Genomic DNA, 17,118 nt, shown 5'->3' with positions numbered 1-17,118 from the left:
AAAATGCGGGAGAGTTGGCACGTCTGCTTAATCTTTAAAATCATAATTGATTTCGAAAAAAAAAAAATCCTGTAATTAAAAATTATTTTAACAGCATTTTTTTTTAGTTGAAATAATAAAAATGCATTTTTCTTCATATTTTCTTTTTTTTAAAGAAATTAAAATAAAAGGAAATTCAAAGCATTAGCATATTGTAAGAAATTTATTGGACACATAATTCACAGCCAGGTATTCATTGATACAAGAAATGCACCAGTTAATATAATTGAATACAACACAGGGTATAACAATATAAGGCTCTTTTCTTCACTCATAGTTCATAATTCTTTTTAACCAGCAAGCTGCTCATATAATTTAGGAACATAATCATCCCATTGAGCTTGGTAAAAATTTCCAGCAACTGGGTCACCTAAGTTGTATTTCTTAGCAAAATTCTTGATCTTGAAACAACCACGATGGTCACCACTTCTATTAGTCAAACGTCTTTCATCACAATTTAACTTACCTGGTTGCTTATAAATCAAATATACATATCGATGCAAACCTAAAAAGAATCGATAAAAAACTTTATGAAGTTACATACCCTAATATCAACTACTGAAGTCAAATTGTTAAAATCAATAACTTAACTATTTTTTTAAATTGATTTAAACTGTTCAAAATGGCCACTTTCTGGCCACTACACTAAAATTTCCAGACTAAAATTTAAAAATACATATATACTGGACATCTCAGTTAAACTTTTAAGAGGGGTGCACGCATTCTGCCCACTGGAAATCTTATAGCAATGCCGGGTATCTGGCGGTGCGCGAAAGTCTTGCTTGTTCTAGTACGGAATCGTCATTTCGCAGAAGTAATAGATGTGATGTTTGCTTCGCAGCCAGTAGAAGAAACTTTAAACACTTTTACCATGTTTCTTTTGCTTTTTAACATTTATTATTAAGACAAATATTCACAAATGGTCTTACTTTAGGATGTTTTTGTATATATCAATGCTTTATGAAAACATTTCAGCATTTACCTGCATAGCTAAATTATTTCGAGTTAATGCATTAGCTTTTAATTAAATTTCCTTAAATTAAAATATCTTGCGATTTCAAATTAAAATACATCTTGTAATGGTGTAATATGAAACACCTCATGAGCTTTTAGAGATAAGTTTCGTCAATACAGTTAAATTATAATAAGAAAAACTACAAATATATGTACCCGAACTGTTTATATTTAAGTTAAAATTCTATTTATGAAATGTTCATTTATTTCAAAAATTAAGGTAAATAAACTTCATGAATGCCAATTCTATCTAGCACTATTTCATAGTTATGCATGCACTTCACATGCAAAATGATTGAAACATTCAAGCTAGCATATGTCTAATAACCCTTAGAACTCATGCTTATTTGAATTGACTACACAGTATTCGGGTTCTGCAGAAGGTGCAACACAGATTGCCTAGAAAGCTTGAGGCGCTGCTGGAGTACCATCTGCAAAGATTTGCTGCCCAGTATGAAGCAATGCACGCCAACAGAATGCATGAAATTGAGGCAGGAGTCACCCAATGTTGGTAGGTCTCAAAAGACCGAAGAAAAACGTTTTAACATTTAATATATGATTTCCCATAAACCATGTATTTATGGTTGACCGTTTGATTACTACTTCGAAAACTACTAGATTGATTTTGATGTCATGTCGCTTTGGAAATTTGTAAAGAATTGGTAAAAAAGCAAAGAAAGTAATATTTTCTAAAAATCGGATTTTATTATGCAGGTTTAAATGCCAAGAAATCGCTTTTGTTAGCCTATTATTTAAATGGCCACAATTTTTTGAAAGACATTTTTCTACAATTTTTGGTTCTAACCATAACCAAGCTCATACATAATTGTTAAATTTTGGTCTCTTCTGTTTCAGACTGCACGGTATGGAGATCGAGCAATGCATGTGCACTGCAATCATCTTTTTATGTTAATTTATGATTATTTCAAGCTAGAAAATTTTAAAATGTAGCTAAAAGGTGACAAAATCATATAACTTATCCTCTCATTTCACTGAAAAAGAAAATGCTAAAAATTAGGCTTCAGGATGCATAGCCAAATTTTCAAAAAAATAAATAAATTTAAAAAAATAAGCACATTAAAAAAAAATATTAGGATATGCGCAGTAATAAATTTTTTTTCTTCCTCCATTCGTTAAAAGTTAATGCATATACAAAGCAACAAAATGCAAAATAATTTTCAAACTTTACATGATCATGATGAATTAAATACAGGGTGGTGGCTAAAAAATATTGAATAATTTTATTGTACTGATACAATATAGAAAATGATAAATACTATACGTAAAACACTACAAATGGAAGTTTATCTTAAAAAGATTTTATTCCAATCGACTACCCTCTTTATCGATTACTAAAGATAATCTCTGACGACATTGCCCGATGGCACAAATCATTTTAAGAAGAAATTTGTCACATTCATGCAATAAAGAAGCTTTGAGAGAGTCCAAACTTCTGTGCTGCTTAGCATTAACTTTAAACTCTAGAATCTCCCAAACACAATAGTCTAAAGGATTTAAATCCGGTGAAGAAGGGCGCCAATCTTCTTGCTTGATAAACTTCGGGCAATTGACATGGGGCCCCGCCTGTGTTGTTTTGGTTCAGTGCAATGGTGCAGAATATTGATGAAATATCCAGTCAATATTTTTGGATAAAATCTTTCAGCATGTGGCAATAAATGTGTAGCCAATATTTTCTATTTGTAATATTTAGCATAGAATTTTATTCCTTCCTTAATGAATTTTAAAGGAAATGTTTTTGTTATTTGACACAGCAGGCCAAACTACTATAGAATTCTCTTTTTGAAAGCGTTGTACAGTTAGAATACTTTCGTTGCTGAATATACAACATTACTTTTAGCATTATAACTTCGTTCTGTGCAAAATATTTTCTTACCGGAAAATATTATTCTTTCATCACTTTTTCGACAGTGCCAGTCATGCAATTTTTTACATCTTTGTTACCCTTTTAATTTTTGAGCAGTTGAAAAACCTTGAACTTTTCTTTTGCGATAAGGGTGAAAACCCAAGTCTTCATTTAATATAAGTTTTTTTCTGCAGCCATTTTATTAGTAGAACATTTTGGATTTCATCTTTAAGCGGATTCTAAATATTTTGCTTTAAACAAAAATCTTCTGAGCTTATAGAAAGTGTTACAGTATTTTAGTAGCCACCTTCCAGTTTCTGATAAAGAACTCTTTTTCTTGATTATATTAACCACCATAAAAACAATTTATTCACAATTTTAAATATATAAAAAATTATTTCAATTAGTTCTATCATTTAAAAAAGTTAGTGTTTTTTAAGAATTAAATGCAAGTTATTTATAAAAGCTTATTTAACAAAACATTAAGCAACTAAGAAAACTTTAAATTCATAGTATTAATGCAAATTAGTGAATAATCCCTTTAAAAGTTGTTACTTGGTTCAGTATTTCTTTAATAAAATTATTTAAAAAATTTCAATAATTTTGAAATGTAAATACAATGAGTATTGAAGCTACACATTGTCAAAAGTTAATTATTATATGGTCCCTACACTCATAATATTTAACAAATCTGAGATTGGATCAGAGAAAGAATTATGTAATATTGAAACGCAAGATAAACTTCTTAAAATGAATTACTTAAAAGCCGAATAAATTTTTGCACTTGTTGGGGATGGTGAATAGAAATGTGAATTTAAGGGGGAAGCCAGAACCAGAAGCACTCACAAATAAAGGAAACAAAACTATGATTTCAATCACTTACATGTTCAATTTAATAAATTAACTCCCGAGTTGTAAGCAAAACCTAATGTTGTAAACTCAAAAAAAAAAAAAAACTGTTGAATTTTGGGAGTTTACCCAGCTAAATAACCAGGGAATTTGATATCTCTAACTATCCAAAGAACGCAATAGGGCGATGATTTCACTGTGTAGAAAAATTATACAGAAAATATTGGATTTATAGGAAGATTTTGACCCCTGTTTTTTTCTACCCAAATTGTTCATTATTTTTTTAATCAAAACTTTAGACCTGAATTAATATTTAAAAATGTATGATCTTATTGTAATTTATCAAAATATCACAAAATAAGCACATGCACAACCATCTGAAGGAGGGAAAAATTTTTTTAAAAATAAACACATCAAAGGTAAAAAGAAACATAGCTTAGATATTGAAGTGCCAGTGATGGTAATCAACCGGCATGCATGTACCCTTTCTTAGAATTTCTCAAATTTCATGCACCAGTTTTTAAAATTTCCTCACAACTGATTCAAAACAATAAATTTTGGCAGGAGTTCAATTCATATTTTGCAGGAAAAGTGTATTGTGGATTTTTACTATTTTGGAACATTTAATGCAAATCAATCATTGTAGTAATTAATTTTTACTTAATTAAAAACGAAAACACAAATTTAGTGGATTATTTTTCTAAAAAATATAAAACAAATTCTAAATTGATTGCAGAAACAACCAAACAAGAAAAAGAACATTACAAGAAAACAGAAGAAACACTAAGTACCAATCAGGAAAACAATACTAACATTTCCTTGGGACACTAGTAATTTAAATATTTCATCGAAAAATATAAGGGAATATATAGATATATAGCTGTTAAATTATATAGGTGTTAAAGGTAAATTCGGATGCAATTACTGCCGCCATTTGGATAATGCAAAAACTGGAGACATTCACGTTTCTAAAGAATGTAAAAAACTCTTAAGTGTGGAACCCTCAGGAAATGCAAAAAGAAACCAGCAAAAGCAACAAAAAAAACTAATTCAAAATAACACAACTTATGTCAGGATAACTTTTGATAAGTAACTGAGGATTGAGTTAGTTACAAAAATATAATTGCTTAAATCAATCAATCAAAAAGTACGAAAATTATGCAATACCGAATGTAAAACATTAATGTAACGAAACATTGCAATCTATGGAAAGATAGTTATTTTAGAGTGATGATACATTGTGTTGCCAAAATCTAAACATCATTCAGTCTTACTAGGAACGTCGTTTATAAAGATTCGAAGAAATTTCCTCAATGTGGCAAGCGAGGGGGAAAAAGAAAAACTTGCAATATAACTATGAATTTTCAAACTAAATTCTGGCACACCTAGTGGCTGCCCACCGCTAAGCACGCCAAAAATCATAGGTGGGGCATGGAAAAAAAGGAGATGCTGTCCCTGGAACACGTAAGTTTCCATTTGGGTTATGGGGGGAGGAAGACAGAATAAAACCAAACTAATTTTCAAATAAACGAATAAAACATTTTTCCTTTTCGTATATTGACAGAGTAAGAACATCAGAATACATTGACATTGCTGCCTTTTACATTTAACTTTAAGTTTTTAAGCAACTGCACATTTTACATCTATTCTTTAGATCAAGCACCTAACTAAAGGGAAAAGCAATATCACCAAAATAATGTTTATGCAGTATCAAAACAAAACTTATACTTCAAAAACTTACAAGTACCAAATATAAAAAGAAATCACACACAATATTCATCTTTTGAGTATTTTTTTTAAAAAACAAAAATTGTTAAATAGTTCCATGAATCACTTGTAAAAAAATACTCAAATGATGAATATTGGGCATGAGCGTGAAGTTCTACCTAAAAAAATTCTAACTAAATCTATAAAAAGAGCCTATTAAGTCAAGTGTTATTCAAAATGGATATAGAAACAAAAATTGTCAAATGTGAACCAGAATAGGAAGGAAAAACTGGAAAAAAATAATAATAATAATAAAATAAAAAAAAATCACATGACTTTTCCTGTATCACCTTGCTTCTTAAACTAACCCTATACTACTAATTGAAATTACTACCACAGTAACAATGAGAGTGAGATTTTGGTGCCAAGAAGAATTTTCATGATAGTAATAGTTAAAGGTGGAGACAAGGTATTTGTTGTAGCATGAATACAAACCAGTTCCACTAGGAGGTCCAGAGCCAACATACTCTGAAAGTACATCTCCACGCTCAACTTCTGTACCAGGAATGTTTACAACCAACCAATGATGCCATTCCCTATACTTAGGAGTCGCACGACTTGGAGCATCAGGATCTAAAATAAAATTTTATTCTAATTCATAACAATTAAATGCATCATATCTAAATCATGCAAGGAAAACTACTGTTTGTCTACGATAGGTACTCTGACCGACACAAAGTCTGCGACATTCTGGTGCTGTGGAAACAAGAGGGCATTTTAGGGAGGGTAGCTTTGATGATAGCTTGTATGGGAAGTATACCAGATTGGCTGCCTCAGCCACCAGTAGGAGACTTATTTAATCTGATTCAATAACTTTTTTAAAGATTCGCATGGATATTTAATTTCTTTCTTACTTAAAAAGATTCTCTTTACTCAATCGTTTGCTATTTTTTATATACAAATGGAAAAAAAAAGAAGAAAAAAAGTTTAATTTTATTTATTATGAATGTTCATTGATTATTAGATGGTTTAATTTCTAAACTTGCACATTTTTTAAAGCAGTTAATTTCTTTTATTGAGTTTTCTGGAAAAAGTGAAGTGCTTAAACTTATTAACTCTGATTTTAAAAGGAGATAAAACTTTTGCTGAAAATAGAAATAGTTCACGTTATCTGTGCGAAAAAATATTAAATAGCTTCATTTTTATTATTTATTTTTTACTTTTTTTTAAACTGAAAGCAAGTTACCGCAAATAGGATGAAATCTAAAACTATCAACGATGATTTTTATCAACACCCATCAAACCATCTGAAAGATTTTTTTTGTTGCTTAAATTACGTTTTCTTACTCGTATTTTAATGTAACCTGTATAGTTTTTCTCACTATTTATTAAAAAAAATAATTCCAACAGTTTTTTATTAGCAAATTTTTATTTTTTTTCTTCTTAATAACCAATTTGCTATGTATGATAAATTTATAGATGAGTTATTTATTAATAAAACATTGAGCTTGCTTTAAACAATTTTATACAATTTCCATACACATCCTATTTATCAATCATTACATAGAAATAACAATTTTAATTTGTCATTGAATCAACATTTTAATAGCGATTACACCCAAAATTTGATATCATAATTTTTACATTTTTTGAAAAGTATATATTATACAAAACAATAGCCCAAAACGATTTTTTTTTAAATTTAATTTATTTTACAAGATGTTAACAACTAAATTTTAAAGCTCTTTTTAATTAAAAAATATCTAAGGATAGAATCAATGGTTTAAAAAATTTTATCTCATTCTACGCAGAAGTAATTGAAATTTTTGATAAAATAGTTATAAATAAAATATATTCTTCTAGTTCCAAGTTTGAACTCAAAAAATTATGTAAATACATTAAAAATAACTAATTATTCATAATATTATTCACCTAAAATTATAAATTTATTATTTAATACAATGTTTGCTATTTTGTGAAACTTTAGTTGAGGTATTTAAATTCCCTCCAAATCAACTGATACAGCGTGATTGAGAGATCAGCGGAGTGGAGTGGCAGAGTGCGCCACGGTGCAGCGTTTTGCGAAAAAAGCTATAACTTTTTATGGAATTTGCTTATGGATCCATTTATTTTGAAAAGCCATTTTGTTCAGAATAAAATTTACTTTAAAATGGGGTTTGTTTGAACTTTGTACGACATTAACAACATTTTTGTTTCTCATTTTACAACTTAATTTTGCAATAAAAATTACATTTTGTAAACATTTGTTTTATTATAATTATTTTATCAAAAACTTCAATTATTTCCGCGCAAAATGAGATACATTTTTTAAAAATCCATTTATTCTATCCTTAGATATTTATTTCTTAATTAAGAAGAGCTTTAAAATTTAATTGTTAATATCTTGTAAAATAAATTAAATAAAGAAAATCGTTTTGGGCTATTGTTTTGTATAATATATACTTTTTAAAAAACAACAAAAAATGTAAAAATTATGATATCAAATTTTGGGTGCAATCGCTATTAAAATTTTGACTCTTTTAAAAAAGAGAAAATCGAACGATCTAAACGATGTTTCAGAAGCAAATACTTATTTCTCTTCACTTTAGAGCTAACATAATAGACCGAAGAAAGAGGTCTCATTTTCTCTCGCCGAAACCAGTCTTAAAGAGGGACCCGCACCCCTACTTGAAATAATCATAACTCGTTACCATAGTCACCGCCACACCTCCGGACGAATGTCTGTTAGAGTACCTAGCGTAGACAAACAGTAGTGATTGCTTGAACTGTATAATAATTCTATTTTCACATTTTATACATTAAGAAGTAAATAAAGCTAGTTAAAAAAATAAATTATGCAAAAGAAATTGCATGTGTGGTAAATATCTAACCTTCTGAGTAAAATGTAGACACAAAACTCTTAACATTTATCTAATCTATGCAATAAAAAAATCTATAAGCATAATCTATGCAAGTTGGACACATAACATGAACTATATGAATATGTTTAGTTTTACAATATATACGTGAAGAAACTGAGTCTTAAAACTTAAAAAGAAAAGAAAAAAGAATTGAATTTTACTTGAAAAAGTTCTAAAATAGAGAAGACTTAAAGTAGTTAATAATTTTTAAGTATATTTATAGAAATTGAAACATCAAAGAAAGAAATATTTACTATTTTCCCCCTTTATAAGGTTTACTCTAGATAACTTTTCAAAAAATTAGTTATTAGTCAAGTCCTGAAAGTTATCTCTAATTTTTTATGTTTTACAGATAAATAATTAAATTAAAAGATAAAATAATTTTTGAAATGAACAAATTCTATGAAATCAATCAAAAAATAATTGAATCATTGTGTAAAACAATAAATACTCCAGTTATATCAGGATTTTAACAACAAAAAAAAACATTTTAAAATCAAGTGCATCAAAAAGTGATTCAAATATCACATGCCCTAATGGAATTGTATAAAAAATATTGGGAGTTTAAAATCCACCTAGAAATCAGAATTGCGAAAAGTCAACCAAGAAAAAGGTGTCGTCACATCAAGTCAAAAGATAACTAATTATATGCGCAACTTGAATTCTGCATTTTGTAATAATAGTGTATGAAAAATAAAGAGATTTTAAAATATCTTAGAAAATAAGCAGCAACAAATGCCAATAAAGCGAAAGAAATGTCCCATCGATTTATTATAATACTATTCACAATCCAGCACATCAAAATGTGGTAATTCAAGTGGAATTTCGTATGCCATAACAGTATCTGAATTTTAAAAACCATGATTAAATCACTCAAAACTATTATTTAAACTCCACACAGATTTAGCTTGTGGAAAACAGTGATTACTTAAATGTGAAATTTCCGCATCTTAACATCATTTTAAATATTTATTCGATTTCACTACGGATAAATAAAAGAGGACAAATATATTATAATAATATTAATTAAATAATTGTTTCAGCAATAATCTGAATTTCTTAACAAAATAATCACTCTTAGTCAATCTAAATTAAGTGATAAGTTTTTTTTTATAAAAAAAACAACACACAAGTTGAAGAATAAACATTCTTTAAGAGTTCGAAATAACTTTTTGGATTATCAATTTTGCTTCTGTTTTAGCCAAGGCCGTTACTTAATTTTATTTGAGTCCTGTGCTATCAAGGTTAAAGATACATTCTTGAGATTCGTGGAATTCCTCAAATTAGAGGAAAAGTCGCATGCTAGATTGTAAGCATGTCGAACTTGGCATCCTTATATCACGTGCACCAAAAAGAAAAATTCTCATGATTTGAAAATCAGAGCTTATTTTTTCAAATTTCATACAGAAGTAGCATTTGTGTTTTAGCACAAAAATAATAAGTTTGTATCAACTTTTTTAACCTACCACAAGTTGGCACAGGTGTGGGACCTTTGAAATTTCTTTTTCTTTCCTCTCTCAGCCCCTGCCTCTCATAATTTATTTAAAATAAATGTTTTAAAGTTGAAGTATATTCCTTGTTAAATCTGACAGGGTTTTGTTTTAATTTTAATCATATTTAACCCTATAAACTTTCTTTAAATCAATTAAATTATTAAATTTATTTTAATAACTAGAATATTTATTTTTTTAAATTCAATTCTGAGAACAAATTTTTTAATTTTAAAATTTATGTTTAAATGGACTTTTGATGTAATGTCATTAAAAAAAACATGAATTTTTACAGTTTATCTGAATTTTTTTTCTTACAGATTTTCGGATACTGTTTTATTTTAGAAGAATCAGTTAGGCAGTTTCTAATTTTCAGCATTTAAAAGTATTTACTTTTATGCAAACATATTACAAGATTAGCTGATCAAAAGAATTTAGTGCCTTGAACATGTCTGTGTAAATACTTTGGTATGCGGCCCTTCGTTGGTCAATCTGCTGCGCATGTGGCCTTTCACTCACAAAGGTTGTGCACCCATAAATATTACATGGTAGAATTTCTGTTTAATAGACATGATTGCTGTAAGAAATTATCTGAAATTTTTCTTTTTAATGTGTAGTTTTTTTAGGGGAGGGGGATGTGCTTTGTACATAGGAGATAAATAGAATTCCTTTTCGTGTACAAAAGTAACAATTATAAAATTTAAAGAAAGAAAAATTATTTCATGTAAAAAAAAAATTTCCACCAACACTACACAGGTGGTAATTGGGGATGTAACAAATATTTCTCCATTATTTGGCCGCATATTCGGGAAAGTATTATTTGGAAAATTATCTCTCAACAAAACTTTTTGTGGGAAATTTTAATAGATTTTGTAAAGAATAATCTAAAATCATATTTTTTACTACACGTTATTAAAAATAGTTTTCACACATATTTGTTAAGCTCTAAAACTTATTAATTTATGTCCTGAAAGACATATGGAAAACGAATTGAAACTTTATACTGAACCATGAGAGTTTCAATACTAATTTTTTAACTAATGCAAAGCCTTTTAATGCAACATTTCTAATAGACTTTATTTTTTTTTATTGTCACTTTTTTCTATTACGGTAAAACAGATAACTATAGAATACCCTGATTCTCAAGATTAAAGTTATTTTTTAAAACTAAGAACAATTTCTTTTCCTGTTTTTCTTTTGATTTTTTTTTAAAACTTTTTTCAAAGTGTTTTTATTATGACAGCATTTTTAAAGAGCATTTCTAATGAACCTCTTTAAGCTCACTTTTTTCAAAAAATATGGCATTGTGAAAAAGTTGAAGTTTTTACCTTTAAATCTATCGCTTAAAAATTAGGAAATTTCTTTTCTTTTTGGTTTCTATACAGCTTTTTCTTTTTTAAAAAACCTATGTTTTTATTGACATGACAATTTAGAAGGTCTCTATTAGACTTTAATCTTCACTTTTTTCTTTAAATTACGGTAATTGGTAAAGTGAAATGTTTAGCTTTGTAATTTTCTTTCAAAAATCGAGAATTTTTTTAAATTTTTTCTATTTGCTTTACAGTCTTTGTTTTAATGATAGCGCTGCATTTTTAAAGGCATTTCTGTTAAACATCATTTTTTTTAATGCGTAATGGATTATTTTTTTTTTCTGAAAATTTTTTTTTGCATTTAATTTTGTTTAAAAAATTAATCAGATAATTATTTACTATATCTTTTCTTTCAACTTAGTTTTTTTTTATTTTTAAAATTTTTATAGCTGTTAGTAGGGCTGGGCGGTATGAGAATTTCGACATTGTGGTATATTCTGCTTCATATCACAATCTTACGACATACTATGGTAATTTAACTGTTTTGTATATTATAAATGCAAGACTTTTTTGCAAATAAAAGTTTAATGTGTTTAAAGAACATAATTTAAAAATATATACCCAATGTTTACATCGGTAGCTCATAAGATAAGTATATCACAGAATCAACTAATTATGAAGCATCATTATTTTAAAACAGAAAAATTATATTCACATATATTGTAAGCATTACTTTATTTCTCTTAATTTTGCAATACATTTTAAACGTATTTTAGAATTTTTACTTAAAAAGATCTGCATCTCAGCTTTGTCTGGCAACGAAGAAGTACGATCTTTAGCAATGACATTGCCTGCAACACTTGTACCTGGTATTGCAAGGAATTGCCTCGTAATTAACTGTAGTTTCGGAAAGGAAGAGCCGTCTTTTCCACGACATTAATGTTCAATTCGAAATACTTATCTTTGATACATTTAAGTACCTGTTCAGCTTAGTCTCAGCTTTTGCTGGTGGAGTATATTTCCCAGCACTCAAGTCTTCTTCCTCATCTGAGTTAGAGAACTTTGCAAGGCCTTTTTTATTGCATTTGAGTACTTGTAGAAGAAACACTTATCTTGCATTGCATATGAAGAAGCCAAGAGTTCAAGCGCTCTACTTTTAACTTCCTAAACATTTTCTATATGTGTAAGTTATAATAAGCTTCTATACATTGGGTCACTCCGTGGCAGAATCGTGGCGACACGGCGACATAGTCGCAGAACATTACCGTGATCTTGCAGAAAGACTTTTCGTTTGGGAAGTTAAAAGTTTTTTTTTTCTGCAAAAATTTTCGAAAGATTTTATCTTTTCTTCAGATTTATATTCAAAAGATACCTTTCTCGCCCATCTGAGTCGGAAAAAATGCTTTTTCCATTCTCATTTGAGAACACTGAAAAACAAAGATTAATGAAGTAAAGAATTTGGTTTGCTTTTGTGCAGAAACTTTCGTTGTAACTTTTTAATGCGGTTATTACTATTTATTTCCACATAGTTTTAAAATCCGATATTTTAAATTTAATATTATTTAATACAAAAACTGAATCTCGAAATGAAAACGCACAATTAGTAACCCTTTTGCAGGGTTGGCAGGTTTTTGACATGTGACAGTTTTTGACGGTTTAAACCATGGTATAAACCGTCACATCAAAAACCTCACTGTCAAAAACCTATATTCATATGTGACATTTAATTAATACATAAAATTTATATATTTTTTAGAAAGGATAGTGTTTCTAAATATGTTCTAGAAAAAATAAATTTAAAATTTGGAAGAAACACTTATATTTTGAATAGTAACCAATGTGCATATAGGAGCAATGTGTAATATAGGAGCAAATGAACTAGACTATTGAATTTTGAATTAAATTTCTACTTCCATCATTTTCATTTTGATTATGTAGTCTGATGCATGTTCTAATTTTTAAAATTACTTATTTAATTAGGATAATTAATAAATTTCCATTATAATTTGTTTAAATATTTCATAGATCAGTGACTGTAATGTTCTTCTGTTTAGTTTGACTTTTGTGATTGGTTGTTAGTTTTTCAGAAAAATCAGTAATTCTGAATTTTAAATCTTCAATTTTTTTAAATTCATAGTTAACATAAGACAATACAAATTTAAGTGCTTTCTGTTAAATACACAGAGTAGTTAGTGTCGATTTACAGTATATTCAGCCTATTCATTTACTATGCTGAAAATTTAGTTTATCCAAATACTTGTGAATTTCATTTTGCTGAATACTATATAGTTTTGTTGAATATCTAAATATTCAGCTGTTGAATAATTACTTCTTGCTTTCAAGATATGCATTATTTGTATTCTTAATACAAGTGGAGAAAAAAAAATTAAGAGATAAAAATTGTTTTAAAATGATAAGTGTAATAATTATAAATAAATATAATAAACAATATGAATTATATTTATCATTATTCATAAATATAACTACTTTTAAATTCAAATTAACATACTGGATAATAAAGATATTCGGTATAACATTAAAAAAAAAATTTTATACACTTGTATCTTGTATCAAGTTTGTATTTATACAACATAACTTGTAAGTTCCTTATAAATATTAGTTATATGTTCCTTATATGTCAAAAATGCATAGTAATAAACTTTTAATTTTCTTAAGTATCAAAAAGAAAAAAAAAATTTTTTTAAATATAAATATTTAAACAATTTTTGTGCAAAATTTTTCTGCACATGCATTTGAATATAAATTTCTGAGATTTTAAATCTGTTATTTTACCTTAATTTTAATTAAAAAATATTTTAAAACCTGCTGATTACCTATAGTATAATTAAATTTCAATATAATGCATGGCAACTGTTGGTAGTTTTGAAGTTCATATATTTTCTTGGCAAACTTCAATTTTTGACATTTTGACGGGTTTTTGACAGTTTAAACCAGTATTATACCCTTGTCATGTCAAAAACCACTTTTTGACATCAAAAACCCAACCCTGCCCTTTTGTGAAGAGTCCGATTTACCTACTACGGATTTCACGATTTTAAATTATTTTTTTTTAATGAGATGATTTACAAAATGCGAAAAAGGAAATAATTAGTGTGTTTTACCCCAAAAAATGCGAGAATATAGCCCACAATATTAGAATAAAAAGAATATTGCATATTTAATAAGCAATTATTTCATTATTTAAAGTTTTTTGTTACTTTAATTTAGTAACATGTATAATTTTTATTTTTAGAAGTATCTTGCAGAAGGATATTAATATTAGGTATGTCGCAGAAAGCCCAAAAAAATTCTTGATTTTTGTTTGATTATTTACAATTGTTAAATAAAGTATTGTTTGCTAAACTTCTACTATTCAGTGAACCAGCGCATTGTGTACAATCGTGTACATAATAAAGTGATCCTAGTAAAACCGGAGACGTCGTAGTTTCGAACTTTCGGCTTGTTGTGGAATGCATAGTTTTATTTCGTTTTCTTCATAATGAGCAGTGGTGGTGAAGAAGACAAGAAATCTGAAAAGACTGTGCTCAGTCGCAGAAAGGGTTACTTGAAAGGTCGAATAACCAAATTAGAGACATTTGTTCGTGAGAAAGCTGAACTATCATTGCTTCAATGCAAATTAGAAAGCATTTTGGATACTTGTGATAAACTAGAGAAATTAAAATTGGATTACTATGCCACGTTCGATGAAAAAGATTTGCCCAATTTTGAAGCTAAAGTGGACAATTTAAAAGAATCTACAGAACATATAAAGGTAAGCTTGCAAACCTTTATACTTAAGTTTCAACACAATGAAGTTAAGAGGTAATGATTCCATTTCAACTAAAATGAATTTGAAGTTACCAGATATTAATTTGCCTACATTTAATGGACAAGTTGAGCATTGGTCAAGCTTTAAACAACAATTTGATAGTCTGATATCTAATAATTCTTCACTGTCTGATTAACAAAAGTTGATTTATTTGAGATCATCGCTTAAGGGCGATGCTAAACTTATAGAAACTAGTGAAGATTCATTTGAATCTTTGATGAAAGTTTTAACTGATAGATATGAGAATAAGCGTATTGTGGTAAATAGTTATATTTCTAATATTTTGAACTTAGAAAAGTCATCGTAAGATTCTTTTAAAGACATAAGAAATCTTATTGATTTGTTAAACCGTAATTTAAGAGGTTTAAAACTTTTGAAATTAGAAAGTAACGAATTATGTTATCAACTGCTAATGAATATTATTCTACAAAAAGTAGATAAAAATACACGTAAGGAATTCGAAATGTCTCTAACAACTTCTGATTTGCCCGAATGGGATAAGTTTTTGGACTTTTTCATAAAAGAGCTTAGTTATTAGAGAATTTACAAGGTGTGCAGCCAAATAAATCGAAACTCCATCCCGTAAATAAAAGTAAATCTTTTATTCTAAAATCTAGTTTGAAATGTTTGTTTTGTAAAAAACCGCATGAACTGCATAATTGTCCATTATTTTTGGATCTTTCCCCTTTAAAAAGGTTTGAAGAAGTTAAAAAATTAAGGCTTTGCATTAATTGTTTTGGTAGTAATCATAAACTTTCTAATTGTTTTTTGAAAGTTTGTTGTAAATTTCGTAACTTTAAACATCACGATTTACTTCATAGAGATAATTCTCGCCCGCTCTTCAGAGAGATAATTCGGTGAAATTGCTGACTCGAAGAAATCGAAAGACAGTAGCGTTTCCCACACATTCTCAACTCGTAGTCTAAATAGTAATAAATTAGTTCTTCTATCTACTGCTTTAATTAACATTTGGAGTCTGCTTAAAAATAAATATGTCTCAATTAGAGCATTGTTGGACAATGGCAGTCAATCGAATTACTTAAATTCTAATACTTGGTTTATTTGGGGTTGAAGCGAGAAAAAATAAACATCTCAGTTAGTGGATTGGGAGAGAATAAAATGAATGTTAAGTGGAAGGCCACTTCTTTGATTTGTAATAAGGAATTATCTTTTTCTTCGCAGGTTGAATTATTAGTAGTTCCTAGAATTACAGGCTTGATTCCATCGACTCCTATTAAAATTAGAGAGCATTTAATTTTTGATCGTGCATTATTAGCTGATCCAAATTTTGAGATAATATAAACATGATTATAGGAGCTGAGCTCTTTTATGATATTATAAAGGAAGGAAAAACCAGAGTTTCTCCTAATTTGTTATTCCAAAACTCTGCTTTTGGTTTGATAGCAACAGGTAAGGTTTATGAGAACAATTTAAATTCCTTTTGCGGTTTAACACATACCTCTGAAAATATTGAAGATTCTCCTCAGAAATTTTGAGAAATCGAAAGTGTTTCGTCACATATGCTTACTGGTGAAGAAGAATATTGTGAAAACCATTTTTTAAAAACTCATTATCGCAGCGAATGTGGTAGATATGTGGTTCAAATGCCACTCAAAAAGGATCCCTAATGTTTAGGTGATTCAAAGTACCGTATTTTTCGTCGAAAGCGCCGCTTCGTCGCAAGCGCCGCACATCGATAAAATTGAAATTTTTAAAAAAAAAGTTATTGTAAGTGCCGCTCCGGCGCAAGCGCCGCAATGGCGCTAAACCGGGCATATCAGCATCCTTTTAGAAGAGACCTTTAAATTACCATTTAGAGTATCTGTATAATAAAAAATTAAATATTTTTATGCATTTCATAAAGTAAAGTCTTAATTTCTAAATTATAATAAAAAATTTCTTTTTCAACAAAAAAAAAAAAAAAAAAAAAAAAAAAAAAAAAAAAAAAAAAAAAAAAAAAAAAAAAAAATTTTTTTTTTTTTTTTTTTTTTTTTTTTTTTTTTTTTTTTTTTTTTTTCAATCGATGCTACTGACGTTTGAACTTGAGCCAAGAAATTCCAAAGTTGCGAGCTCCAAGAAATTCTAAAGTTGCGAG

General features: G+C 28.2%; 1 protein-coding gene across 1 annotated transcript in view; it reads right to left on the bottom strand.

The window, feature by feature from the left end:
- Positions 1 to 183: 183 nt before the first annotated feature.
- Positions 184 to 17,118, bottom strand: part of LOC107450429 (protein D3) — a gene marked incomplete at its 5' end in the record, with an annotated part of 24,336 nt that continues 7,401 nt past the window's right edge. Inside the window, 2 exon segments of the mRNA XM_043056584.2 lie at positions 184 to 544; positions 5,969 to 6,106. Of these exon segments, the coding sequence (XP_042912518.1) occupies positions 330 to 544; positions 5,969 to 6,106 (353 nt within the window).

The sequence above is a fragment of the Parasteatoda tepidariorum genome, chromosome X2 (genome assembly GCF_043381705.1).
Source record: "Parasteatoda tepidariorum isolate YZ-2023 chromosome X2, CAS_Ptep_4.0, whole genome shotgun sequence".
NCBI lineage: Eukaryota > Metazoa > Arthropoda > Arachnida > Araneae > Theridiidae > Parasteatoda > Parasteatoda tepidariorum.
Note: the sequence above shows the minus strand (reverse complement) of the source record. Positions and strands in the feature narration are given on the sequence as shown.